This window comes from Amborella trichopoda, chromosome 9, assembly GCF_054954075.1.
Source record: "Amborella trichopoda isolate Santa Cruz 75 chromosome 9, AtrichopodaSantaCruz75HAP2 v2.0, whole genome shotgun sequence".
NCBI lineage: Eukaryota > Viridiplantae > Streptophyta > Magnoliopsida > Amborellales > Amborellaceae > Amborella > Amborella trichopoda.
The window spans coordinates 6,150,385-6,178,257 of NC_142344.1; the positions used below are offsets into that span (position 1 = coordinate 6,150,385).

The 27,873-nt window shown below is 36.6% G+C and overlaps 1 protein-coding gene and 1 long non-coding RNA gene across 28 annotated transcripts; one reads left to right on the plus strand and one right to left on the minus strand.

Annotated features, from left to right (window-relative positions):
* The first annotated feature begins 3,202 nt into the window (after positions 1-3,202).
* Positions 3,203-26,707, plus strand: MLH3 (MUTL protein homolog 3). 27 transcript variants are annotated; one of them, XR_016041142.1, is made up of 26 exons: positions 3,203-3,330; positions 4,764-4,894; positions 6,468-6,519; positions 6,611-6,658; positions 7,505-7,659; positions 7,765-7,822; positions 8,362-8,419; positions 8,531-8,623; positions 8,701-8,866; positions 9,232-9,247; positions 9,330-9,568; positions 11,063-11,141; positions 11,217-11,294; positions 11,422-12,834; positions 12,929-13,019; positions 13,081-13,221; positions 13,315-13,391; positions 14,031-14,231; positions 14,453-16,364; positions 16,682-16,735; positions 16,849-16,955; positions 17,144-17,210; positions 18,579-18,638; positions 26,053-26,125; positions 26,219-26,304; positions 26,400-26,707. XR_016041142.1 is itself a non-coding variant. In XM_020674297.2 (26 exons), the coding sequence occupies exons 2-26, from the start codon at positions 4,769-4,771 to the stop codon at positions 26,586-26,588; spliced, it is 3,747 nt and encodes a 1,248-aa protein (XP_020529956.2). In that variant the 5' UTR covers positions 3,203-3,330; positions 4,764-4,768; the 3' UTR covers positions 26,589-26,707. The 27 variants fall into 27 exon arrangements, 15 of the variants coding, with proteins under 15 accessions (XP_020529956.2, XP_088703532.1, XP_088703531.1 ...); XR_016041141.1 differs by having other exon boundaries at positions 16,320-16,364; XR_016041136.1 differs by having other exon boundaries at positions 13,106-13,221; positions 13,315-13,415; positions 16,320-16,364.
* Positions 20,352-22,661, minus strand: LOC110008223 (uncharacterized). Its single transcript, XR_016041145.1, has 2 exons — positions 20,915-22,661; positions 20,352-20,410 (listed from the first exon to the last, which is right to left on the minus strand). It is a non-coding gene; the product is annotated as an uncharacterized LOC110008223 (long non-coding RNA).
* Positions 26,708-27,873: the final 1,166 nt, after the last annotated feature.

Genomic DNA, 27,873 nt, shown 5'->3' on the forward strand with positions numbered 1-27,873 from the left:
TAGGCTAAAATCCATTTTTTTTATTAATTTTCAATTTCGTTTCAATGTGTTTAGTTTTAATCATTCTTTATATGCTTTTCATATTTTAGTATAACTTTTTTTTTGTATTTTTTTAATACTTTTTTGACCGCCTTGGATTTGTCCGATTAAAACGGTTGAATCGACCGGTTAAGTCGGTTAAACCACTAGCAGGCCCATCTCCGATTAACCATTCTTGTTCGATTTTACGAACACTGGTTTGAACAACTCACACAATCGATGACCTCTTGTCCATTAATTATGGGTAAGAAGTGAATTATGCAAAGGCTTTGCGGATTGAGTTAGTTCCAAACTTTGATTTGCTGGCTAACTGCTTCATAGCTTTCGTTTGAGCGAAAGATTCTATTACGAAACAGAAAATTAAGCTCAAGGCCCAAAGGTAAGGGTGTGGTTTAGATAAGTTGCAACCTTAAAGGTGTGGTTTACATAAGGTTTAAAGTGCACTTCCAAATTTTATAATAAAATGTGGCTTTGGTGTCATAAATTCTTAAAATGGTTTGAGAATCTATTTTTATTTTTAATTATAAAATTTTAAACTCTATAAACTATTCAAATTAAACAGATCTATAAACACATAAAAATCTTGAAACGGACCGTCCAAATAATTTGTTGTAAAATGCACTATTTTTTAGACCCGATTTTTTTTTTTCATATCCATACGTTTCGATGTCGAAATGATTAATTAGAAGATTTCTCCACATCAAAACAAATTTTTCGATGGATTTTTTAGGTGCACATTACGGTTTAAAGTAGAACCTTATATCAACTTTTCCCTCGAGGTGAAAGGAAAAAAAAAACGCTTGAAACGTTTGAAGAAAAACTCCCGTAAAATCTTACCTAGAAATGATTTTAGGGACTCGAAATTTAGATATCTAACCACTTCAACTCATAAATTAATTTAAATAAATTTTTTTTAATTGTACCCTCGATGCACTTGAAAATATAATGTCTCAAGATTGAATAAAAACCATCAAATTTTTAGATGGTGAGACCATCAAATTTTTACATGGTGAGACCATCAAATTTTTAGATGGTGAGATATAAGTGTTAAAATTTTAGTTTTTTAGAATAATCATCTTAGTAATTGTTAATAAGTTCAGTAAAAGAAATCCCCCCATTTTTCAAGGGTGGATGAAAACTGTGCTCTCCGAAGGACCATAGTACATATAATTATGTTGTATTTTTTTTAAAGAAAGTCTAATATGATTTTAATAGGGAATATATTTTTTTATTTTTCTTCTTTTCACCCCTTTTTTTTTTCTTTTCTTTTGACAAAGATCACTTACAAGTAGTTTTATTACAATAATTCTTGCTTAAAAAAAAAACAAAACTAACAAATCCAGTATTGTAAAAACCTTGATGTATCTAAACTAATTTTTTTTAAACAAATAAAATATCAACAGTTTTTATGTTTGGGAATATAAATACAATATAATTAAATATGACCAAACCAAAAAGAGATTAACTCAACCAGACTTATTACACCCCACACTGAGTTACCATCATCCAATGACGTAGGATCAATGATCAACCTTTGATCTCAACCAAGCAAGTTTAGGCCAAGTCACACTAATGGACTATGAACCCCTTTAATCACAAATTTAAACACTAAGTGAATTCCCTTAACAATCTAGTTTGAGAGAGATTGATTCTTTTTTTGCTATACCCTAAAACCCTTAGCCATGCATCCATAGTTAAGAGATGGAAAAGAGAATAACCCCATAACCTAAACCTTTAACCCCTTTTTACAATGTGGGGTAGAGTGATCAAATATGAGAGAAGAGGACGTGCCCCCTTTGGGCTTTTAAGAAAGATAGAAACTTTCATAAGAGATCAATAGAAAGATAAAGTGTAAAGATTTTGTGTAGAGACAATCCCTTTTTTTTATAGGCTTTGAACAATATTAGGGTTTTATAGGGTTTTCAGTGGCTTACACCTTTGAATATGAACTATTTATCTTGAGTGACTTGTGAGGTGAGAGATTTGAGCTATCAATTCTATAAATGGGTCAACATTATGGAAAGTGCTAGAATCTTTATCCCCATTTTCTAAATTATTTTTCCATTAATAGATATTAAATAAAATAATTCTAAATAGAATATTTTGGATACTAAAATAATGCACAAGCCTTCTCATGCTTTCAAAAAATTCATTCAAAGCTTCATCAAGTCAATACATTTCCAAAACACATAACTCCTTGGCCTACAAGCCAATATCACTTATCACAAAAATAAAAAGCTTCTAAATAGTTGGGTGTGCCACCCGTGAGAGGATCAAATGGGCCCCACCATCTAGGGTATGGTGGGCACAATGGGTCCCCATACAATTTTAAATTATTTAAAAACTCAATAAAATAATTTTAGAATTTATTTGAATATTTAAATTAATTTAAAATAAATATCTCTGAGTTTATAAATCTAATTTTGATAAATAAAATATCCAGAGATCAAGAAAAATTCAATTAATAATTTTAAAATCATATCATTATAAGATAAACACAATTAAATTCATTAGACGAGATAATGATCCATATAGTTTAAGAATAAATAATCTAGGGGCACTTCACCTTCAACTGTAGGCTACAATCCACATTTACTTTATCAACCGACCTAGTATTTTTCATAACCCATAGTTTGTGTAGGGGTTCATTAGTAAGTCACCAAATCATGGTTAATGAGCCAAGGGGTCGTAATCCCAGTTTGTAGATTTCAAGTTATCCCTTAGAGATAAGTCAATGCCATCTAGGTCTGATACGACCACAGCTCCTATGACGTAGAGATGTATCCCTCGTACATACACACGCTTCACTTTTAAATGGTCTATCAATATGCATGCCGTGTGATGGTACATAAATGATGCTTTGGTTCGTGTCTCTGAAAGTCACCATCACATATAAAGATCATACAATTCCTTAATTTACTCATCCGGACATATTCTAACTTCATAAAAGAATAAAAGAATGACCTATTAAAACCTTTATTGGTTTATACTTTATGCTCAAATAATATAGATTTTTTTCTATCCAACTGGCGTCCATCACAATCCGATATCAACTAGCTTAATGAAGTCGACGAGGACCACACTCCAAAAGACTTCATATTGCACCATCATTTCATTTTAAAGCACTCATAAAAACTAATGTTTCTTTCCCTAATAAAGGATTAACCTGTTTGCCGCCATTGTCGCGCAATTCTCAGGCTTCTCAAACTCACTTCGACACTGCATTTCTTTTCTGGCACGTTAAATTCTCTCTCTCTCTCTACTCAGTTCCTGGCTACATTTTTTTTACAGGTATGTCAAACTCCATCTCTCGCTCTCTCTGTCTCTCTCTTTCTCTCTCTCTCTCTCTCATTTGTCTATATTTAATATTTGAATTGTTATTGCCGATCAATTTAATCCAACCGTCGCCCTTTTTCCTGCAAAGTTTTCCATGAAATACATTGGTTTTTCTTCATTGAGAAGATGCAACACCTGAGAGGCTCCCATTGTACAAATAGCATCTTCAGCTATGAATTTGGATATTGTTGTTGTTAACTCAATGCCGTTGTTTTTATATATGGTTCCACTTTTTCTCTTATTGTAATTCCCTGCCTACTAATAATTTCAGAGAACCAAGGGGTTTATTATTTATTGTCAAGAACTATTATGAATTGACATCCCTATGCTTTTGTTATTGGATTCATGCTTCTCTTAGTTAAGATCAAGATGGATTTTTGGTGGTATTGAGGAAGGGTAAACTCTGCATATTCTTTACTGTTGTTAAAATTAGCCCCACAATTTGATAATGTTTTGGAAGTAATTTTCATGTGTTGTTTGTTATTGCCAAAAAAGAATTTAATGCTTTGCTTGGCTAAGCTATATTCATATTGGGGTGCTTACGCTGGTTTGAAGGAAGGTTTTAAGAAATAATCATTCTACATGTGATCGGTAGGACAGTTTTGTTTGATGTACATGGAATTAAACTATTTGACCCGTGGTCACTTAAGTTGTTAATCCATGGTTTTAATTTAGTCAGAAGCGTTTTTTCTACTTAGGTTTTGGAGGGAGCAAATTTCACAAGCCATGGTGTCATGGTGTATAGATCAAAGTACCAGCTTGCTTGAAATTATCTTTTCAAGCTGGTAGAAGCTTTGGAAGTAGAGGCTGAGTATTGATCCAAGGAAGGCTGTGCTGCTCCTGGTGTTGGAATGGGCAAAGATATGTTGTGTCTTTCAATGTGGACTTGGTTTTAGAGAAAGATGAAACTAGATGTGGATCAAGTGGTATTGAGACTTAAAACTAGGGTTTTTTTTATAGAATGGCCTCCTAAAGCTGGAGTACATCTCTTTTGGATGAGATAAAATGAATTGTAGTTGTCATGATGTCCTTGGTAATAACACTATGTTGTGTCTCGTGATATGTGCAATGGAGTTCTGCATGGATTCTGGGGGCCATTTTGTTCTCTTTGGCCTTTGATCTCCCTGAAGTATTTCATGATGATACAGTGTCTTTTAATTGCATTCAAGAAGAAAATGATTGTTCTTTGGCAGAGTTGTTGTTACATTTGTTAGCCATATACTCTTTTGCCGACTGATGCTTTTATCAGATTATGTGAAATCCTTTTCTCCTTAGTTAGGATTTTTTTTTTTTGAAAGTCTTAAAGAGTATTATAGTTAAGATTGTTTATAAACCATGTTCTTGATATTTGCTGAAAAGTTAAAATTTGCCTACTGTTTTAAATGCAGTGTAAATGAAGTGCATTGAGCGCCTTCCAAGATCTGTTTGCAGTTCCTTGCGCTCTAGTGCAATTCTGTTTGACTTGCCAAAAGTTGTGGAGGAGCTGATCTATAATAGTGTGGATGCGAGAGCTACAAAGGTAATTCTTAGTTATCAGTTAAGTCTATTTCCTCAATGAATCTTATTTGGAGATGTCCTTTAATTACACACCGTATTATTCTATACCTTTGGAGATACCCTGTTTTCGATCTGTTGTATAATCAGAGTTCTAGGTGTACTTCAGGATGAAACAAAAAGGAAGTTCCGGATTTTGGAGATTTAGTTTGCCCTAGTTGCTCCAAGAATTCCTTTTTAGCTATTTTGTGGGACAGTGCAACTTTGGTCATTGATGCAGTAGTTATTGTGACAGAATATTAACGGACAATGCTAGTTCTTAAGCTGTTAAATTTTTTTATTAATGACCTATGCAAATTTAACCAAATCATGACCACTATAGCATTAGGCTTTACATCAGTTACGTTAAATAATGCACAATGAAAGGTAAGAGATAACTAAGTTGAGGCCGATCCCTGGATTTTGGCAAAGAACAAAATCAAGCCGGCTAACGGATCCCACCATAGTGTATTGCAGCTGAGAACAGTTCCTGCTGGAAATTGATGCTGGGTTTCTACCTGAGTTATATCTTGGAATATGAGCAGTGTCTGAAAAACTCGCGAGTCCCAATCAGACTCCCCCAGATTTCTCAAACTAGGCACGCTTCCGATTCCGAAACCCCCCCCCCCCCCCCCCCCCCCCCCTGCCCCCCCCCCCTACCCCACCAAAAAAGACTCGCTAGGTGGTACTGTAGCAGTACTTGCCCAAGTTACTGGAGCAATTCGGGTGAGTACTGCAGCTCCTCAATGAGTTTACGACAGATTCTGCAATGCCACAGAAACTCTTCGAGTGTCAGAAAATTTAAGCTTAAAAGAGGAAAGGGGGGCCCCAGGGGGGGGGGGGGGGGGGGGGGGTGGGTGATGTCCAATCCCCCTACCTCCTATTTTTGCTCTTGTTTGAACTCGGCTCTCAAACTTCACCTGTAGGCCTCTTCATCTTTCATCGATTAAAAACATCAATTCAGCAAAAAAAAAAAAATGACATCTTGGATTTGAGTCTTTTTTTTTTTTTTTTTGTTCAAAACTAAAGCTTTGCCAGAACTAATTTCTTGTGATATTTCCCCAACCCAAGCTTGACCCACCCTAAAATTATTCTTCGAGCCTAATTTTGTGTTATCCATCGAGCCCAGGTCATAGTTTCCAATAAAGAAACGCTTTAAATCTTGGATTTATGAGATATTGAGTTCCAAGTACTCTTTGCTGTAGCCAATAAAATCAAAGGTTCATCATTTTTAATTTCGTATATAGCTTTGTTTTTAAATTTTACTCTTTTTTTTTTTCCTTATTAATGTTTCCTGAACTTACGTGATGTTTTTTTGGCCAACTCACTTGACTCAGGCAAGACTCGGTGAATCCACTTGGAACACAATGAGTGGATTCCCCCCAGGCACCCAATGATTCCTGGAGCGAGTCTTAAAACACTGAATATACCTTGAATATAAGTGTTCAAGTAATATCAATCTTTGATATATATACCACTTCCATCATGATCATCATTTAGCAATTGTAAATAGTTTTAATGAATGTTGTTGTAATTGTTTTTAACATATGTTGTTTCAGGTACATGTCTCTGTAAGCATTGGGACAGGCTACATAAAAGTAGACGATGACGGTGAGCTGCTATTTTGTTCTCTAGTTTGAAGAATTTTGGACAAGAGAAGTTGCTATTGCATGTTAGTTACACCAGTTTTATGTGTTTACAGGATGTGGTATCACACGGGAAGATTTGGTGCTTCTCGGGGAAAGATACGGTGTGTGCTATTGTAAAAGTATACGTTCCAAGCATGACATATCTTTCCTTCTTGTAAAATGCTAAAGATTTTTATTTTTCAAGGTTAAAAGTCACATGAATTCATACAGAAGGAAATTTCCTATAATATATTTTATCCGCCAGTATTATAACCTATGAATGCTTAATGATGTTGACAATGGATTTGAAGAGGTATCCGGAAAAATGGAAACGAGCTATTCCCAGTCTTCTAAAACAAGCATTACTTTCCGAAGTTCCAAAAGCCTACAACCCGTCCTACCTTCAAGAAGGAACTTCTTGTTAAAGTTTGAACTTGTGTTTGTAACCTTTCCCAGTTGGCTACCTTTCAGGGATTCCCATTGTATAAGTAAAGACTTCTTTTTTTTTTTGAACTGCCAATTGGAATGCAGAAAAAGGAAAAGAAGGTGGTATTTCTTCCACCTCTTGTTTTAAGGCTAATTTATTTAATTTGTATAATAGTAACAGCAACACTGCCTCTTTATATGTTGGTCAAATTCTTGTTTTAGAAGTCATTCTGTTCATAGACTGTCTACATGCTTCATGGTAGTTACTTGTTGCAAGTGGCCCCATGGAGCGGATGTCATGCCTAAATGTTTCTGTCAATTACTTGACAGTATGTTGGGAAATTTATAAGTTCTTTTCCATACTTCCTGCATATGTACCAAGGGGTGATTTTGGGTTTGTTGGTGTACATGTGTAATGAGTCCCACTTTGAAGCATTTCCTAGATTGTAATTAATGGAATCTTCATCATGTTCAACTTACGTACTTAAGTTAAAGCTGTTCTGCACTTGATTTTACACGTGTTTTGTATTATGTGCCAACAGCAACATCAAAGCTTCACTCTTTGGCTGAACTTGATGCCAGAATTGAAAGCTTGGGGTTCAGAGGAGAGGCATTGAGTTCTCTCTCTGATGTCTCGCTTTTAGAAGTCATCACAAAGGCTCGTGGAAGGGCAAATGCTTACCATAAAGTCATTAAGGTATGTATGCTTCAACACTGAGCTTTGCATGTCCTAGTTTATGTGCTATTGGGTATTGTAACATGCCTAAGCCATCTATTACGATATCTGGATATCTTCTTTCAGGGTTGCAAGTGCCTATCTTTAGGAATTGATGGTCATAGGCAAGATGTTGGTACAACAGGTAAAAACTTCATTTGGCACTGTTGACATGTAGGATTTGGCATGTTTTTATGTGTCTTCAGGAAAGATTGTTCACTCGAGCATTTACCAGAGATTTTTTTATATTATTTGTCTTACCATTTATTTGATCTTTTCTATTAAATATTCTTGAAACATGTTTTCTACAAAACCAGCAGCGTGGTAATTGATATCTAATTCAATCTAGTACAGATTGTTTAGCTCTTTAAAATTGTACCATTTCCAAATATTTTAAGTCCACGGAGCTACTATATAGTTTATACGAGAGATGGTCCCCACAAGGATTTCCTTGTAGCTCAATAAGACAACTTTGCCTGAATATATTTCTGAGATAGATGACATATGAATTTGATGCACATTTTGAATGGGTTCCAATTCTCTGCCTGAATATAATTCTCTATCATGTTCCTCCATTTTTGTGGATTTAGATCTACATAAATAACTGAAATGATGGACAGTATTTTTTGTTAAATATATCTTGTTCGAACTGCAGTCTAAGAGATCTTCCTTTATTTCCTGCAGTTATAGTTCGTGATTTATTTTACAAGCAGCCTGTTCGAAGAAAGTATCTGCAATCCAGGTATTGCTTCTTTTACAGTTCTCTCGCAGTCATCTTTCAGTTTTTTAATTTGGCTGAAGATGTAGTCCTTATCTAGCTAATACCATTATCTTCATGGAACTGCTTTGGAAGCCCTAGAAAGGTGTTGCACTCGGTCAAGAAATGTGTACTTCGATTTGCCCTTCTTCACCCTGAAGTTTCATTTAAAGTCACAGATCTTGAAAGGTAATTTTTCATTTGTAATATGGTTGAAGTATATTAAATAACATTTGTTGTTTCTTAGATTTCATTCATTATTGTAGTGAAGATGAATTGCTCTGCACGTTTCCATCCTCGTCTCCCCTACCTTTAGTAACTAAGAGTTTTGGTGAAGAGGTTTCGAGTCATTTACAGAAAGTAGACTATTCTAGAGGTGCACTGAGGATATCTGGTTACTTATCGAATCCAGCTGATGCTTTTTCCACAAAGGTTCGTACCAATCCATTGTGGACTTGTCTTGTAGAAAATTATGTGAAAAGATGCATTAAGCCAAGTGCAAGGATAATAAATATTATGGAGTATGGAAAAATCATTGTTCACTGGGTCATCACCAATCAATGGAATATGGACTGTGGTGAAGGAGGAGAGGGAACCTCTAAAGGAAGACATGACCCATTTCTGGGTCTCACTTTCTCTCTCCATCACCTTCAGTTTTTGTGAATTGTGATGATCTGATAGTCTATGGTTTTCCCATCATCCAATGAATTGTAATATAATTACTCTTACATAAAATGTTCCTATTATCATCTTATCTAATAGTGTTGCTTCTAATTAGAATGTTTCATCCCTTCCAGGTTTTACAATATATATGTATCCTATTCTGGGGTAAAATTCCTCCGACTACCATTTTTACACTTTTGGCATTTTTCATTTGTATCCTTCACCTTTCCAGACATCAATTCGCGGTTTGTAAGCAAAAGCCCGATACACAAGTTGCTGAATAGAATGGCAGTTAGTTTTCAATATTCTTTGGTTTCTGGGATCGGGGAATCTCTATGTCAAGGGAAGCAGTCTGCAATCAAGGAGGCACGTCATTTGCCATCATATCCTGCATATATACTGAATTTACGTTGTCCGCTTGCTACTTATGACCTAACTTCTGAACCATCGAAGACGATTGTAGAATTCAAGGTTTTTATCTTTTCTTTTCTCCCATAAAGTAATGGCTTTTATATCTTGGTTTCTCAATATATTTATTGTATTTTGGATGCGATGTTGTTTTTGACATCACTATTCTTGAGCTTGCAGATGTTGATATTAGTGTATAAGTGTATGTTTGAGAATTTTTGTGAAGTTCAAAGATTACATATATATGAATGTGTTTCCTTGAGAGTTGACAACCTTCGAAGATGTCCCATTTTCAAGTTGCTGATATTTTTATCAATTTTATTCCTATGGGAGTATTAGTGTACTTGGACAAAACAATTTAGACCTGAGGGACTCAACATTATTACCCAGCATGTCTTATGTCCAATGCCGTATCTTTTCATTTGTGAGGGCACAGACAGCCATGTTAAGTGGGTTTTATCACATCGGCTGTCTCAATGTTTCACCCGATCCTGTGCTATTCATGGGAATCCTGGGCTTCTGTTTTCTTTATCCCCTCACATAAAAGTATGGGGGAAGTGCTTTGCTCTTGGTTGACCTCTTCTTCCCCAAAGAGTAGGGATACTCTCTCTGCCCTTTATCTGTTCACAAAGCATCCTATAGTATCTCTTGGGTGATGTGAGCCTATCATAGCCCTTGTTTGCAGCATCACTGTTTCCATGACAGTCTTATCATTATTGAGGTTATAAACCCCATCAATCCAGGAAATATCTTCTTCCATATTTTGATGAGTAATTGGTATTGATTATTTTCTGTTCTGATACATGTTTATAAGTTCTATTTTCTTAGGACTGCTCAATATATTGTAATGCATGTTTTTGTCTTTGAAGTGGTCTTGTTGGAGTTGAATTACTCAAGCACAGAATGCCATATGGCTTATGACTGAATTTTTTATGGTCATATGGCTCATTTTATACTTTTTTTTAGCAAACAGTATCACACACGTCAGTACACTTACGCGAATGAGTACCCTGCAAATGCTAAGGCATGGAAATTGACCTGCCACAGTACAGGAAGTGAACCATGCAAAGAATGACAAGTCTTCTTTGTATTGTTATCTAAATGTTACTTTACTTTTAAGTATATGTCTGTCTTGTTATGTCTGTGGCTTATGTAAAGCTTCATGCAACTATCTGGTCGAGACTCTTTAAAATGTATGACTGATTAAGCTAATAATAACTATTCAGTTCCTTGGTAAGTAGAGAAGGTTTATACTTGTATGGGTATATCATATTTAAGCAGCACAATTCAAAACAGAGCATCAGTTTGTGAGTATAAACATTAAAAACGATTAAACAGCATCACAAGAAGGAAGTATGTTTTTGGATGTTTTCAATAATTAAATAGGCTCGTATTTCCAACCGAAAGCATTTGTTTACAACTTTACATGTCACTTTCAGTATAAGTGCTTTGTGGTTCTTTTCATGTAATCATAGCCAGCTCATTATAATGTTGTTGGTTCCCTTTCTGACTATCAAGGATTTATTTCAAAGTTAATGAATATTATTGAATTTCCAGGATTGGGTACTTGTACTCTCCTTTATTGAGAAAGCAATAAGCCACTATTGGAGACAAGATCCAGTTCATGTCTTGCCAGGTTCCTTTTGCATAACCACTTTATCTGATGGTTTTTTTGTGTTAGGCTTAGTGCTGACTTGAAGGGCTGTTACAGGAAGTTCTCTGGGCACTGAAGATGACTCCTGGAAAGAAGAAAAGTCAGAAAGACGCAGCAATAAAAATCCTTTGGAAGGTATTAAATTTCTGGCTTTCTCTCACAATCCACATTCTGACATCTGTAATGCTTCTCAATTGAACTTTTTCTTGTATATGGAGACTAAGGTGGATTTCTTATTTGAGATTCGAGGAATATATTGCAGAAGCCTGGCTGAAGCATGACTCCTCTACTGCAGATTCATATGAAGACATTGGCAAAAAGAAATTTAAAATTCAGCATTTTCAGGATCCTGAAACAATGATGGAAGAAAATGGCATTTCAACCCACAAGAGAAGTTTCAGGACACCATTGAGAAAATCACACAAAGTGAGCCCTTGTAAAGGTGACTCCTTTGAAAGGAACAGTCATGTATGGGAAAGTGGCTTCAAATTATTTGGGGGGGCCATGGATGCAAAGTTCTCAGAAGAATCCGTGGTGACAAAGGCCGGAGAATGCATTGAAAAAGATAGCACTCTAGAATTGAGATTGGAAAATAGTCATGATAACACTAGATTGAATAAAAGATCAAGAACAAGCACAGAAAGATGTTATTACTTTGAAGATTCAGATGAGAAAAAGCCATTTCTGTCAAGATGCCCCAGGAAACTTGAAACACTGGCTTCCAAACCCCTCCATTTTCCAGGAAATATGTTAGACAGTTCTGGCTTATTATATAATGAAGGGAGATTTGAAGGTCAGTTTGATCATTACGCATATGAATCAAAAGTGCCCACCTTTTATGATAGTCTTGATGTAGCTGATGTTGAACTTGGGAAAGAAAGTTCTGATTTTTATTCTGTGATTCCTTTACTACCTAAAATTGCATCATCTCAGCAATCGCCTTTAGCTCTATATAAGTACCAGGACACTGGAAAGGTAGACCTGCCATCGAGGGGCTTCATAAATCCTCACTATTGGGAAGACATGCGATCAATAGAGGAACAAATTGCTTGTGGTGGGTTATTTTCACAAGATTTGGAGAAAGGCCCAGATAGTGAATCTGTTAATTCTCGGTGGTGTATTAGATCTCCAGATTCTGATACCGCAGGGATCAAAGTTGGAGGGGATTTTGAGAACTGTGTAAGCTCTAGTGGCTTGAGTGCTCAAAAGGTGAAGGACAACTTTGTTAGTTATAGTCCCAGGGAAAATAGTTATATGGGAGGAGCACTTTACGTTTCAAGTTGTTCACTTGGTGATTCCTATTTCAGCAGCTGCAATAGTCCAGAAAGAAAGTTACACAGACCTCTAAGAAATAGAAGTCACTTGGATGGGATCTTCGATGAAGGAAGTGGAAGGCTTCGCTTGCTTAGTTCTCCGATGGACTCGTTAGATTTAGGTGCTGGTGTAGCAAATGATACTGAAAATTTTCCAACCGCTTTTGAGAGTTCACATTTTTACAATGGCCTAGGAAGGAAGAAGAAAGGAAGTTCAAAAAAATACAAAGATGATCAGTGTGAAGAAGTTTCGAAGTCCAGAACAAGAAGAAGCAGTTCTGCTCCACCAATTTACCGTGGCAAGAGAAAGTTTTCATTCTCAAGTAATGTAATGGCTGTCACTCATGGACAGGAATTTCCAGGTTTTTCTTGAGTACTAAGCATCATTCTTATTGATGTCTATATTGAGACAATGAATGCAATCAATGAAGCTTACTTGTAATCTACCTTACACAGTTTGTAGGAGCACAGAACAAATTCCATCGCTGCCTGATGGTGCATCAGAGCAGTATCCTGAGCTGATGGATTGTTCACTAACTTGTTTCAGGTAATACATTTATTCATTGTTACTCAGACTCTAGCAGTAAATTGTTGTTCTTTAATGAAAGGTCTTCATTCTAATGCTTTCCTTAGGCAATCCCCAGAGAGGAAGCCCAGTCAGATGGAAATATCAAATGAGACAGAAAGGAGTGGAGTTTTAGAAAGATCTCAATCCATTCCAATGTGTCGTGATACTGATGTTGTTGATGGTAATGGGGAATTTACTGTTCTGTGCTGTATGACTTTCTGGTGTAAATTTAAGTGTTACCTTAATAGCATGTGTTCTCTTGTTGCTCTAACAGATTCCATAAATGCTTTGACAAAGTGGCGGAGTGCTGATTCACAGGCTACAGTGGAGCATCTCAACAAAATGCAAATGGTCCATAAGTTACAGTAGATTGATGTATAATTTTTTTGTGTATGAGTCATGGTTAAGCATGGATTGCTAGCTATAATGATTGTGATGATGATGATGATAACGTTAGTTGGAAGGCGGGCAAAATCTTTACTGCTGTGATGAACATTTTTAAGTTAAAATTTCACTTCCTATAAATAAGGTTAACTTTATCAAAAAAACCTTCACTTTGTATAAATCAATTTGCTCAACATGTCTCAGTATCTATCAGGCAAGTAGAGAGACATGCCTCTCAACTATTTTACAGATGTCCCCAACTCTAAGAACCGTTGGTGATATGCTAATGTAATGAGACGCTATGTCAAGTATTTACAAATAGAGAAAGAGCCTCACAGAAATTGGAAATTCCGTATGTTTTATATTAGCCAAGGAAATTGAATTTTGTACCTAGTAAAACTTATATTTCAAACTTCTTGGGAGCCTTTCTCCTCTTTGTACTTATACCATATTTATTTGAGATAGACGATAAATGATTTTTGTTGCTGCATCAGTTTTTTAACTTGTCATTGAGGGCAATGATGGTAGTTATAAATTATATAACAATGGAAATGCTTTTAATCTGGTTTGCTTAATTGAATTTGTATTGTCAATTTTTCTGTTTAGGACACGGATAAACCACGATTTAAACCTGGATATGATGATAGCATCCTGGATATATCTTCAGGACTGCTGCATCTTGCCAGTTCTTCCTTGATTCCTGAATCAATCAGTAAGGATTGCCTTGACAATGCAAAGGTCCTCCTTCAGCTGGATAAAAAATTCATCCCAGTCACTGCTGGTAGATATCTTGCTATTATTGATCAGGTATGAGCACTTTCTTTTCTTATTTCACATAGAGATTTTGACATGCTAGTTATTCTGCAATGTATTCTATACAAGTAGTGTTGTTTCTTGACCTCTGACACCAAACAATGCTCTTACTGTATTGTCATGGAGCTTGGCTGAATTGATAAACTATCTAGCACCTCTTCCTTGTAAAATTTCATTGGAAATTGATATCAAAGATTAGTCTTATCAACCTGCAGGCTTAGGTTCAAATACCACACTTCACCAACCAGGAAAAAAAAGAATCTACAACGCCAAAGCTACCTACTGCCATATTGGAGCATCCATTGTTCTAAGCTATTGTTTTTTCACCAAGAACCTAAGCCCCTCGAGATGCAACCACCATTGATATGGATGATAGCTTAATCACCAAATAGTCTTAACTGGCTCCAGATAATGAATTGGTACACAATTGTTTCCTCTTCTATTGAAAATATATGGTGTATCGGTGACGCCACCAATTTTTCTCTCTCTGGTAATGGGACAATATGCCTTGATGTGCTTGGTCGTCTCATGAAATACAAGGTTAATAATTATTCAGATGACATTAACAGTGTCTTAATGAAGCAGTGTAGGTCTTCTAAGCTGCACTCCCAGATTTACCAAGCCCAGTGATCTATGATCTCGATGCAGGCTGCTGACAGAGATTTTTTTAGCCCCTACCATGGAGTCATTTCTTGCTGTGCAAAAAACAAGATAATCTCCTTGGAAGATGCAATATTCAGTAGCGGATGTCTGTTTGTCTCTGATCCCTATGTCAATTCCATGACAAAAGAAATTTTTTACCTATTAGAATCTGTGTATCTGATGTTTATCTCAGAAGGAAGCCATATGGAGTAAGAGAAATGTATTTTAACGATGCATTGACTTGTTGTTTGGTGAGAGAGATGTGGTACTGCATGAACTAATCAACTAACTTCGTCACATGAGCAATTGTTGTTATGGTGATCAAAGGGATTATGGGAACGTTTCCAAGTATAAGCAATTAGATGCTTGGATTAGAAAGCAATTTATTTCCGTTTAATGAAATTTTTGCATTACGCTCTATAAGAGTATCAGCTTTCTAATATACAATCAAATGGCTCCAAGAAATACTACTCTCTATGTATTTTTATTGCCTAACAACAATCCTTGTAGATGATTTAGTGCAATAAGGTCCTACAGAATCTGATATGGGGACTTATGGCCTCACTGAGGGTATGACCCTTTATAGAGTAAAATGTCGAACCAGGATTCGTGTAGGCAACTCCAAATAGTTGGGAAAAGGATATGATGATGATGAGGTCCTACAGAATCAAAACGCGCCCTACATCCTTTATCTGCAACTTTCATTGCATAATACTACGAATATGTTAGGAATCAGAAATTTGATATGCACAAATAAGTACAACAACAGCCTGGTCACTCAAAAACTGGCCAAACAGAGGAGGCAAAACAGTACCATCTAAACCCCCATTTTAAAGCACATCGGCATTGGCCCAAAATACCTTTGATGAAGCCCTCGGAGCTTTGAGTAAATAGATAGCTTTTGTTAGTCTGTATGATAATTTGCGTGAAGGTGATTCATGCCTATGCATGACAGGTCAGTTGCCCTTGGCCAAAATCCCTGAGAAGTAAATTCTTGTCACATTGCACCACTCCATGGATTAGAATGCCAACCTTAGGTTATCTTTGGACCATTAGATGACTACCAGGAGGCCTTAGTCTTGTCCAAAAAAGTAGTGAACTATCATTAATTTCCACCTGTTGGGCCTTTCATTGTACCAAGTGTTATAATTAATAATGCAGGCGGTGATATCTCATCTGATACACTCGTGAAAAATATAGCATTGTATAACTGTTGTTATCTTGTATTTACTTCTTTTCATCTTCAATAAAAATCTATGCATTGAATGATTGACTGCTTTCGTTTCAGTATTACATTTGATTATTTAGTACAAAAAGTCCTCAATTTGTATTCTTTTTGTGTTCATTGGGTTGCTATATTGGGTTATCTGTTACTTGCCATGAATTGTAAAAGGTAATGTATTCTAATGCCAACTAAATTAGCATATTGCTGTTTTGTAGCATGCTGCAGATGAACGCATTCGTTTAGAAGACCTGCGTGAAAAGGTTTTCCTCTGTTTCAAGCAGTGTTTGAAAAGAATTAGGGCTTGAAGCGGACTCAATATGGTGCCAAGCTCAAGTGAGCCACCGACTTGGCCTTGTTGGCATTCAGACTCGGCCAAGTCTATGGACAAAATACATAGGGACCAGGACTCGATGAGATTTGCCTGAGGTTCCATGTCTTTCATCTGGACCTGGCACCTTGCCGAGTTTGAGTAACTTGGGGGAGTCTCAGATCATTGGTTTCGAGTTAGCTGTCCAACTTATGTACTTCATTATTCATTAATTTACGTTGTACTTCATTGCACTCACCGCAATTTCAGGTGCTCCTTGGTGAAGGGAAAACAATTACCTATTTGGATTGTGAACAAGAATTAGTAAGTGTCTACTTGTAATATCAATTCGATTATTTTCATCACCCATACCAGGTGTAATTGAATGACCATCTGCATTTTTCATATTCTAAACCTCATCCTATTTTGAAAAGTAGGTGCTTCCGGAGGTCGGGCACCAGTTACTTCAGAACTATGCAGAGCAGATTCAGAGTTGGGGTTGGGTGTGCAATTTCAACACTGGTGGAAACGGATCTTTCACCAAGTATCGCCTCTTTCTCACTGCTCCATTTTTTCATTGCTTCTACACTTGCAATATTAATCCCTAATGTTCATATAGGGTGGTAGTATTCATATATGAGGTCCCTAGTAGGAAGAGTAATTCTATCTTTGAGATGAGAGTGTCTTTATGATCGTTCTAGAATACATGATTAATGTTAATCTCTTTTGCAGGAACCTGAACCTTCTCCAGAGGCAGGGGCAGAGGCAGGGACAGTCCTTTAAAGCTACTCTTCTTGCTGTAATAAACTTACCTTTCCTTTTACAGCTGGTTTCATGTACCCTTCTTTTCGATGGTTACTGTCATTTAGACCTGCTGCTCAATAGATTTCCTTGAGGCCTTCTATAATTATCTTTATGTAGTAAAATGGCATTCTATTGGGCTTTATCATATTTTTATACTTACATACTTTTTTTTTTTTTTTGCCCCTTTCCTTCATCAGGGATTACCAACCATTTATGACTTTATAAACTGAGTTCATCGGGAGAAAGGTTTATGCTATATTTGGTTCTTGTGAAACTGAATCCTTTTCCCAATGAAGTTCTGGCTCTACAGTGAGTATAACCGAAGTGCAGCAAGGCCAAGTGTGGCGCAGCTGCAGGAGCTCGTTAATTTCGAGTTCTATTCAATTCTCACAAAGTTATAGAAATTACTATGATCTTTCTGAATTATATATGCCTCTTAATTCACTCAAAAGAGCACATAGAGTCCTCATAATGTCTTCTAGGTTTTTAACGACAAGTTGTCAACATACATTTAAAGAGAGGATTCTCTTTGTTTCATTGGTGGTGTAGCTTTTGAGATGAGTGAATTGTCCTTTTCTTGTGGAACTCGAGTAATTTGTCTGTCGTAGTTTCTTCTAAGGGAATTTGTCTGTAATAATTGTGTAACTAATGATCAGATATTGTTGTTTTAGGAATGAAAAATTTGGATAGCTAATACATTCATGTGTCATGTCAAGGTAGAGACCCTCCAAGGCGCACTATATAGTAGGACTGCATTTTCATTGGCTCCATGTCCAGCTACATTCTTGTAGTTGTACTTTTAGTTCCTGAATTTTAGTGAATGGTATGAAAATGAAATATGAAGACCAGAGGGTGCTCCATTAAGGAGGTATAAATTCGACAGACCTAGTTTGTCAGCAAATTAAATAATTGTCTTCAATGCAATGAATCATATGGTGGATCAGCATTGTCGTTTTGTCCTCGTGGGTCATTGCTCATACAGCAAGGAATCTGGCAAAGTTTATGCCTGTGTGGATGGAATAACCTTTTGGGACACTTCTCATCTAGTTATCAAATAACATTGATATATTTTACTTGCGTAGTTTGTAATTTCTTTCATGTCATGTCTTTTTTAGTGCACTACTGATGGTTTTCCCATATCATGACCATGTATTTCTTATTAGGACTGCATAATTTATTTAGTGCAATGAACAGCTGCTCTCACACACCATTGTTCTATGTGTACTGGGTGCATCCACAGCGGGTGGAGCCTTCATTGAACATCGTGTGGGCCTCAGTCATGGTTTATATGTCACAATTGCAGGGACTGACATTATTCTATTGAAGTCGAATCGAGTACTAATATAACAATTCTGCTATGCAGGTTCCCTGTATCCTGGGGATCAAGCTCTCTGACAAGGATCTTATAGAATTTATTGATCAGGTAACAAAGTACCATGTCCTTTCTAAAGTAGATAACCAGAGTGAAATCCAAAGTATGATTCAGTTGTATCTCCCCCATTGCATTTACATACATTTAAATCAGGATTAGAAAAAAGGTTGCTTTTAGTATACCTGAAATGGTTGATAAAGATTCAAGCATACTGAGAAGCTCACTTGAGTGACCAAAATCCTATTTTATTTTTAGGAGTTACCATATGCAATCACATTACGGAGCAGGCATAAAAAATACTGATACTGGTTAAGGGTGTGTTTGATGGCACCCTAATATCCTAATATTTCTAGATAATATAGAATTTTTTGTAATTTGAATTATATAAGTTCCTATGCCCCATCTGATAGGATTAAATCATATATTTTTATATCTAAATAACCCATAAATATCTGAATGAGAAAAAATTCAACTCTTACTTGAATTTTATGGGATTCTATTTCTCCGTCAAAATTTTGAGTCTCTCCTCATTCATTTCGCCCCCTCTCTTATCTCTCTGGCAGAGAAGGTTACATCAAAGATTAAAACCCATCTAGAGAGAGAAACCAAGAGACTGCAAAGACGAAACCCTTCTTCCTCGACCAACCCCTCAAAGAACCACTCTCCCACACCATAAAGAAATTTTAGAGAGATGGACTCCTGGAAAAAATAATTATGCCCCACACTTTTTCTTGTGGTGGTTCTTTCATTGTATAGTAATACAATTGTGTAATATACACTTTCTTATCTTGTTACATGCAAGATATACTTTTCTATCTTGTTACATTCTCCTCTCAAGGAAAGAGCAGTATTTCTACTGTGGCCTTTCCAAAATTGGAATTTTTAGATTTTGCTTCTATTACTCCCCCTCAAACTCAGCTGGGGAGACATTTGAAGCCCTGTTTTAAACAAAGATCTCGAAAAACTTCTTGTGGCAAAGGCTTAGTGAAGATAGCAGCGACTTGATTGCGAGAGGAAACCAAACGAGTGATAAGTAATCCAAGAGCAACCTTTTCACATATAAAATGATAGTTTAACTCAATGTGCTTGTCCTTGCATGAAAAACATGATTAATTGTCATGTAGAGAGCACTAATATTGTCACAAAAAAGTGTTGGTGGGTGAGGAAGAGGCACCCCAATATCTCGAAGAATAAAAGAAGCCACGTCAATTCTGCAGCAGTAGATGCCATAGATTGGTATTCTGCTTCAGCACTGGAACGAGCCACATTCGACTGTTTCTTAGCACTCCAAGATATGCAGTTGGAACTAAGATAGGTGCAGAAACCAGTAGTTGTCCGACAAATGGTTGGACACCCAGCCCAGTCTGCATCAGAAAAGGTATATAACTCAAGGGAACTAGTAGAGAAGATTCTTATACCACATAATTGTGTACCATTGAGAGAACAAAGAATCCACTTGACTGCCTGAAAATGGGCAATTGTAGGGGCATCTATAAATTGATACATGATATTAACACAATAGGAAAGGTCTGGCCGTGTTTTGGTGATGTATTGAAGTGCACCAACAATGCTCTGATAAAGAGATGGATCAAGAAATGGATCAGAATTCCCATGAATATTATTTTTCATTGCCATTGATGTTGAAATATGTTTGGCATTGAGCATCTAAGCATGATCAAGAAGATCCCAGACATATTTGCTTTGTGAGAGAAAAATCTCACCTGAAAAATAAGATACTTCTATGCCAAGAAAGTAGTGACGAGGTCCAAGATCTTTCATTGCGAATTTCCTTCTAAGTTGGGAAATGAATCATTCTAGAAGATCTGAATTATCATCAGTAACAATAATATCATCAACATAAAGGAGAAGGATAATAGTGTCTTGAGTAGTGCGATAAATAAATAGAGATGAATCAGTTATGCTGCAATGAAACCCCAATGGTAATAAATAAGCACTAAATCGATCAAACCAGGCCTGAGGTACTTGCATGAGACCATATAAAGCTCTTTTCAATTTGCATATATGATTTGAAAATTTTGAGCTCACAAATCAAGGAGGTTGTTTAATAAATACAGGTTCCTCAAGAAAACCATGCAGGAAAGCATTTTTCACATTAAGTTGTTTGATAGGCCAATGGCACACAATAGCTATGGTGAGCACAATTTGAATACTAGCAGGCTTAATAACCGGACTGAATGTTTTAGAGAAATCAATTCCAGTAACCTGATTGTATCCTTTAGCAACAAGTCTGGCTTTAAGTCTTTCTAGGCTGCCATCAGACTTCAATTTGATCCTATAGACCCAACATCAACCAATAACATTTATACCTGGAAGACGCGGAACTAGCTCCCAAGTTGAATTAATATGGAGGGCTTCAATTTCTTCTTCCATCGCACAATGCCACCTGGATGTCCCAAGGCAGACTTAATGGTTTTAGGTTCAGAAGGAATAGCTTTGATAGTAGGAGTATCTGAGATTGCTGCCATTGATGGGAGAATCCGAGGTCTTCGAGTACCATCTTGAGATCTTGTGACCATGTGATGATGAGGATACTCAGAGGCTGGTAAAAAAGTATATTGGTTGGTTTCTTGAGTGGCAACAATTTTATCACCATGATTATGTGTTGCATCATCATGTACATCTTGGTTCAGTGTTGCAGTGGTAACATCTCCCTCTATAAGAGAAGTTGGAGAGCTATCATTGGTGATGGGCAAAGAAGGACCTGAGGTACCAGATACATGAAAGGCGCCCCCGTATAGGTGGTTCATGTAGAACTGATGAATCAGAAGAGGAAGGAGCATGTATGTCAGACTTATAACACTCTGACCATTCTGCATAGGTAGATAGTTCCCCCTGAACCTGAGCGCTATCAAACAAAAAATTGGGGTTAGCATAAGGAAGTATATTTTCATCAAATACAACATGTCTAAAGATATAGACTTGTCCTGTAGGTGGATGTAGACATCTGTAGCCCTTATGTTAGACACTATAGCCCAAGAATACACATGGAAGAGAACGGGAACTAAATTTATTTGTAGCATAGCGTCGAAGATACGAAAAACACCGACAACCAAATGCTCGAAGTGAGGAGTTGTCTGGTAAGCTTCAAAACAATAATGAGTATGGTGAATGCATTTTTAAACTGGTAGAGGGAATTCTGTTGATAACAAATACTGCAGTATGAAAGGCTTCAACCCAAAATCTTTTAAGAATTTCTGCATGAAACATCATTGTAAGGCCCAATTCTACAATATTTCTATGTTTCCTTTCCGCTATTCCATTTTGCTCAGGGGTTCCCGGACAAGATAATTGTTGCATGATTCCATTGTCAGTAAGTTGATTAATAAATTCTTTCTTAGCAAATTCACCACCTCCATCACATTGAAAAACTCGAATTCTTTTATCAAACCTCTTTGCAGCCATACGATGACATTTCATAGGCAACAAAAATTTTAGATTTTCGTTTCAAATGATCAATCCAAGTAAAATGAGTATAATCATCAACAAACACCTCATAAAATTGATAACTCTGATTAGATAAAGTTGGAGCAGGACCCCATTAATTTGAATGAATCTTAAAGAGAGGTTTAGTAGAGGTTTTATCAACATAACTAAAAAGAAGCTTACAACTTTTTCCCATCTAACAATTAACACATACAGAATGAGATTTATTCCATGCATCAACATTAATCAACTGTTTAGATTATAAGTAACGAACAACTTTATTTTGAGGATGCCCAAGATATTGATGCCACACATCTTCTAATGTTCTTTTATTCCGATTAGAGAATAAATCTTGTTTCACTTCTACCTCCCTTTTTACACCACTAGCCAGAGTTCTCTCTGTGCTTGTTTCCTTAATTAGAAAATCATTTGATGAGAACTCAAAAGTACAAGGGAAATCTGTTGTAAATTGACTAACAAATAACAAGTTCTTTTTCACTTTAGGCACCAAAAGAACATTAGAAACATTGAATTTTCCAAACCCTATAGTAATATTTGCATCACCAATATGTGAAATATTTAATTGTTCACCATTCCCAACCATGACTCTATCTGTGCCTCTATAGGGACGAAGATTTAGTAACTTACCTGGATCTCCTATCATATGAGTGGAGGCATCTGTGTCCGAGAACCATTCTGAATCTTGTGAATCAGCTATAGTCATTGCAGGAAGGGCCTGAGGATATCTTTTACTTGGTGCGTGTAGTTGAATCGATGCCAAAACTTCAATGCAGTATGTCCAAGTTTCCCACAAATTTAACATTTTTCTCGAAGTGTCTGAGCTGACTGTTGTATCTGGGAATCTTGTTGGAGGCCTTGATCCATGTGTCGCATAGGAAGTGCAGCGCCACTTTCTGGGGCATCCCACAACCCACATTACTGATCTAGCTAGTTTGAACAAACCCACGTCCTCGGGAGTTGAAGAAACGTTGACCACCAAAGTTGTTCTTTCCTCTACCTTTGTAATTTTGGTTACCTTTGTTGGGCCCAAAAAAAATTTGTTGTCCAACAAAGGCCATATTTTGATTTGGATTTGAATATTCTTCAAAGACATGGGGCTGATTTCTAATCTTATGGCTTTAAAGAAGAGGTATAATTTCATAATATGAAGGAATCAGAGGCTTAAGCACAGTGGTAGCAAAACTCTCATATTTTTTACCAAGTACATTAAGAAGCCAGAAGACCTTATTTTTAGCTAGTACAAGTTTTCCAATAGCCGCCAAATCATCATATATACTCTTGAATTTCCATATGTATTCTGATAGGGAATTACAGAGTTGGACTTGCTGGGTAAGTTGGAACTCCCCTAGCTTGAGAATTACTTGCATAGGTATTTTTCAGGCATTTCCAAACTTCTACAGAAGTCTTGAGGCCAACAACAAGGCCAAGACACTCTTCTGATAATGTCCATGTGATCCAGGCTTTAACAAGCCGGTCGGACTTTAGCCATGATTTGTACTCTGGGTTTTTTATTTCACTCTTACCATCAGGAGAGGTAATCTTTTGACTTGGTGTAAGACAATCACCATTAATAAATCCAAAAAGTTCTTTACTCTCAATGAGAGAAAGCATTTGAGTTTCCCATAATAGATAGTTGTTATGTGTCAACTTAATAAACACAAAGTTTCGTATATTAAGGGTGGAAGGATAGGGATACTTGGACATTGAGGAGATAGTATTCATTGGAACAAAGAGACTAAATTTTGTTTGTAAAGGGCTGAAATTTGCGAAGTGACGGAATTTTATTTGCTGAAATTTGGTTTGCAAAGGGATGAATTTTGCAAACCAATTGAAAGGCCAATTTTTTTTGCAAAGGTACGGAATTTGGTTTGCAAGGGGGGGAGATTTGAAACGCAATTGAAAGGCCAATTTATTTATTGTTTGCACGATGGAAAATTTGCAAACCAATTGAGATTTGTAAGGGACAAAATTTTCAAGAGAGAGATACAAAAATTGCAAGGAACAAATTTTGCAAACAAATTGAAAAAGTTGGTTGGGAAATATGAAGTGAGAAAACGGATATGTAACAGGAAGGACAATAGTGTTTTGAGAGAGAGAGAGAGACTTACATTCAATAGAGGAACAACTAACATGGAAGATGAGATTGGGATCGATAATCACTCTGATACCATAAAGAAATTTTAGAGAGATGAACTCTTGGAAAAAATAATTATGCCCCACACTTTTTCTTGTGGTGGTTCTTTCATTGTATAGTAATACAATGGTGTAATATACATTTTCCTTTCTTGTTATTATACTTTCCTATCTTGTTACATTTTGCTTTCAAGGAAAGAGCAATATTTCTACTGTGGCCTTTTCAAAAATTGGAATTTTTGGATTTTGTTTCTATTATACCACTCTTCCCAAAACCCTCTCTCTATCCCACTTCTCTCTCTCTAAACCATCCTACAAGAAAATGTCCGACTACTCATCAGACTGCGACAGTGAGCCTCTTGAGCCACCTCTCCTTGGAAAACATTGCCAGAATCAGAAAATAAAATTCTGGTCATTCCATTGAAGCCCCACAAAACCCACGACTCAGCCTGGGAAGCCATTAAAGCTGCAAAAATCAAGCATGGGGGTCTCAATTTTAGGTTTTAGACTGATTTGGAGGTTGGATCAGTCGACATTGGCAGCCATTAAAGCTGCAAAAATCAAGCATGGTGGTCTCAATTTTAGGTTTTAGACTAATAAGGAGGTTGGAACAGTCAATATTGGCAATGTTTCTCTCTCTAGATTGAGAGGAGGGGATTTCTAGTACGCCATGAAAGTGGTGGACCAATAGGCTTTCGAGGTCACCTAGCAGAAATGGAGAGGAAGGTTTTGGCAATGCTTGCTTATCTATCTTTGCCTACTCTTTATGTAGATTTTGAGGCCTCAGTATTTTCTCTTCTGATTTCAAGGAAGGAAGTCCTTTGTTTTCTCCGGGATTGCAAGAGCTCAAATAGGGAACCTTGTGTCTTGTTTGTAGGGCCAAGAAGAACGAGCTTGGCATTTGGGGTACATTGCAGATCTAGAGAGAGAAACTGCATTATGGGTCGAGAAAGAGAGTGGAATTGCACTGTGGATATTAGAGAGAGAGAGCTTGGTTTTGAGACTCGTGATTTGGTCTCGTCACAAGATGCTACCCTTTGAATGGAATTAGAGAGAGAAAGATAGGGAATTGTGTGATGCATTGTTTGCCGCCTTTTTTTATAAAATAGAATCAAACATGCACAGAAAAATACATATCCGTATAATATATAATTCATATCTGGCAATGGTGTTATTCATATTTCCATAAATTTGAATAATGAGTTTCTGTTTTGTCAAACAGACCCTAAAGCAATTTCTACAGGAATAAAGATGAAATGTCTATAATGTCATTGAGGAAGGTAGTATGCATACATATATTTCCAAATGGGACGACAACTTCTATGTGGTTCATCCTCTTATAAAGAGCGAGGTTCCAAATCGTTACAAATCAGCTGTTTATTTTAGCAATCCACTTTGAGCTCCCAGACATTAGAACGTAAGTAATACGTTGCTTGAGATATTGGTTTTTAATTCAGTCAACATATATATCTGTCAGGATCAATCTTCACTAATAAGACTATTGAGAGCGATACTTCTGGTGATAGAGATCCTCAGACTTTCACAAAGTGACAGATTTGCTAAGCAATCAAATATAACAAACCTTCGAAGTTGGGTGTGGTAGGTGATTGCATAACATCTACAATCTCACTGCACTTTCCTTTGGTTGGCAATCTTTCATCACTCCCTTGAATGTCACGCCTATATTTAACTATTTTATTCAACTTTTATGAGTATGTCGCCCATCCTCTCTCTCTCTCTCTCAATGCTGATGGCTCTCCCCTAGTGCAGTGTATATGACAAAAAAAAAGTTCTGCAATATATTGATATTGCCCTTTATAGCACGCATCTCTCTTCATGTTAAGTAACCAGCACCATTGTTGTTCAGCTTGTGGAGACAGATGGGTCATCAACAGTACCTCCGTCAGTGCTGCGAATACTCAACTTTAAAGCATGCAGAGGTAAACTTCAATACAACACAAAATATAGAAATCTCTGGCAGGAGTAGCTCGCTGTTTCTAACACCATATGACATATCACATGACTAAATAAAGGTGCCATCATGTTCGGGGATTCCTTGTTACCTTCTGAATGCTCGCTCATAGTGGAGGAACTCAGGGCAACATCCCTTTGTTTCCAGGTAATTTCGTAGCTTCAGTTTGTTTCAGAGTTCATGGTTCAGGTTCTGCACCATTCAAGTCTCAAAGATAAAAAGTCGCGGTTTCACTATTGCAGTGTGCTCATGGACGACCAACTACTGTACCATTGGTGAACTTGGAAGCTTTGCACAAGCAGCTGTCCGACCTTGGATCCTTGAATAATCAGTTCGAGGAGGAATGGCATGGGTTGAAAAGAAGTAAACCGAGTCTAGAACGTGCCAAGCTTCAGTTAAGTACTGCAAAGATTCAGAGAGGAACAGATTGATCTTTATTTCAAGCATTGGGCTGATGTGTACTTGTGTGATTACATTCATTGTAAAATTCTATTCGTTTGTGTTATACACATTGTGACAATTTCTAATAAGATATGGAGTCTTCCATTCATTGTATGTAATTTTTTTTTTAAAAAAATCTACAAAATATGCACAAAATTCTTGAATTTCATGTTATACTGGATTTGCTAGATAGTTGAGTGTTGCCCCACAAATTGTTTATCAATGACTGAATAATATGAACTTTCCACTTACGATCGTCATAAATTGAATTATAATCAGATTGCTTTGGGTTAGTTACCACTATATGTAGTTGGAGATTACACAATTCAAACAATTATGAATTTGAATCAAACAAAAAGAGCTATGAATAAACCCATTGGTTCAAGAACAATTGCCAATTACTAGAATCTAGTTTTAATCAAGATGGAAGTTTCTTTCATTTGGGTTGGTCAATAACTTAAAATCAACTTTTTTCAATTTCATTAAATGGAGAATCTTAAATCATGAGTAGAAGGATTGGTATCAAGAATTGCAAATACCTTTTTCTTTTCATTGATCGTAATCGACAAAACAAACAAATGAGTTCAATTGATCTATTGATTTTTTTCTTTTATATATATGCTCCTGTGAATACGGTAATCTCAATTCTCTAGGAGAAGAGAAGCTAAACAATTTGAATTTGGGCCAGCATAAATTCCAGAATTTTGGAGTAAAACGGTGTTTGTATTTCTATAACTTGGTGAATTACAACGTGAATTTTGCGGCTGGAAGTTTTCTTCCTAGTTTCAGCCATTTTGAGCTTTGTTTCAAGAGATCCGGAAAATCCTCCTCATGAAAAGCTTTATCGTAGTAAATATTGCAGGTAAACCATGGGAAGGTAATTTTCTGAGACTCGAAAATCTTCTCCGTTAAGGTAAAAACTTTCATCTCTCGATAGAAATGACTTTAATGTCTCAAAACGTGTACCGCTCATACTGCTAATGGATTTGGGAAAATAATGTCTCCAATTGAGAATCACCATCCCCCCAGGAAACATTCACCAACCGAAGAGCATTGGATCATAGAGGGTAGGCATGAAAAATGAATACTTGTGACCTGAAAGACCCACCTTCCATAGAGCATTCGATCATACAGGGTATGGGTATGAATAATCAATACTTGTGACTGAAAGACCCAGTGTTTCAAAACCACGATCTATGGGGCAGATCGTTCACCTACGATCCGATACGGGATCGGTGATTCGGATCAGATCTAAACTAATCCAAATCAATGATC

Coding starts and splice junctions, on each gene's coding strand:
- MLH3 (XM_020674297.2), top strand. CDS start 4,769: ATGAAGTGCATTGAGCGCCTTCCAAGATCTGTTTGCAGTTCCTTGCGC. Junction 9,569..11,062: donor AGACGATTGTAGAATTCAAG/GTTTTTATCTTT, acceptor TTGAATTTCCAG/GATTGGGTACTTGTACTCTC. Junction 16,956..17,143: donor GGAAACGGATCTTTCACCAA/GTATCGCCTCTT, acceptor TCTCTTTTGCAG/GAACCTGAACCTTCTCCAGA.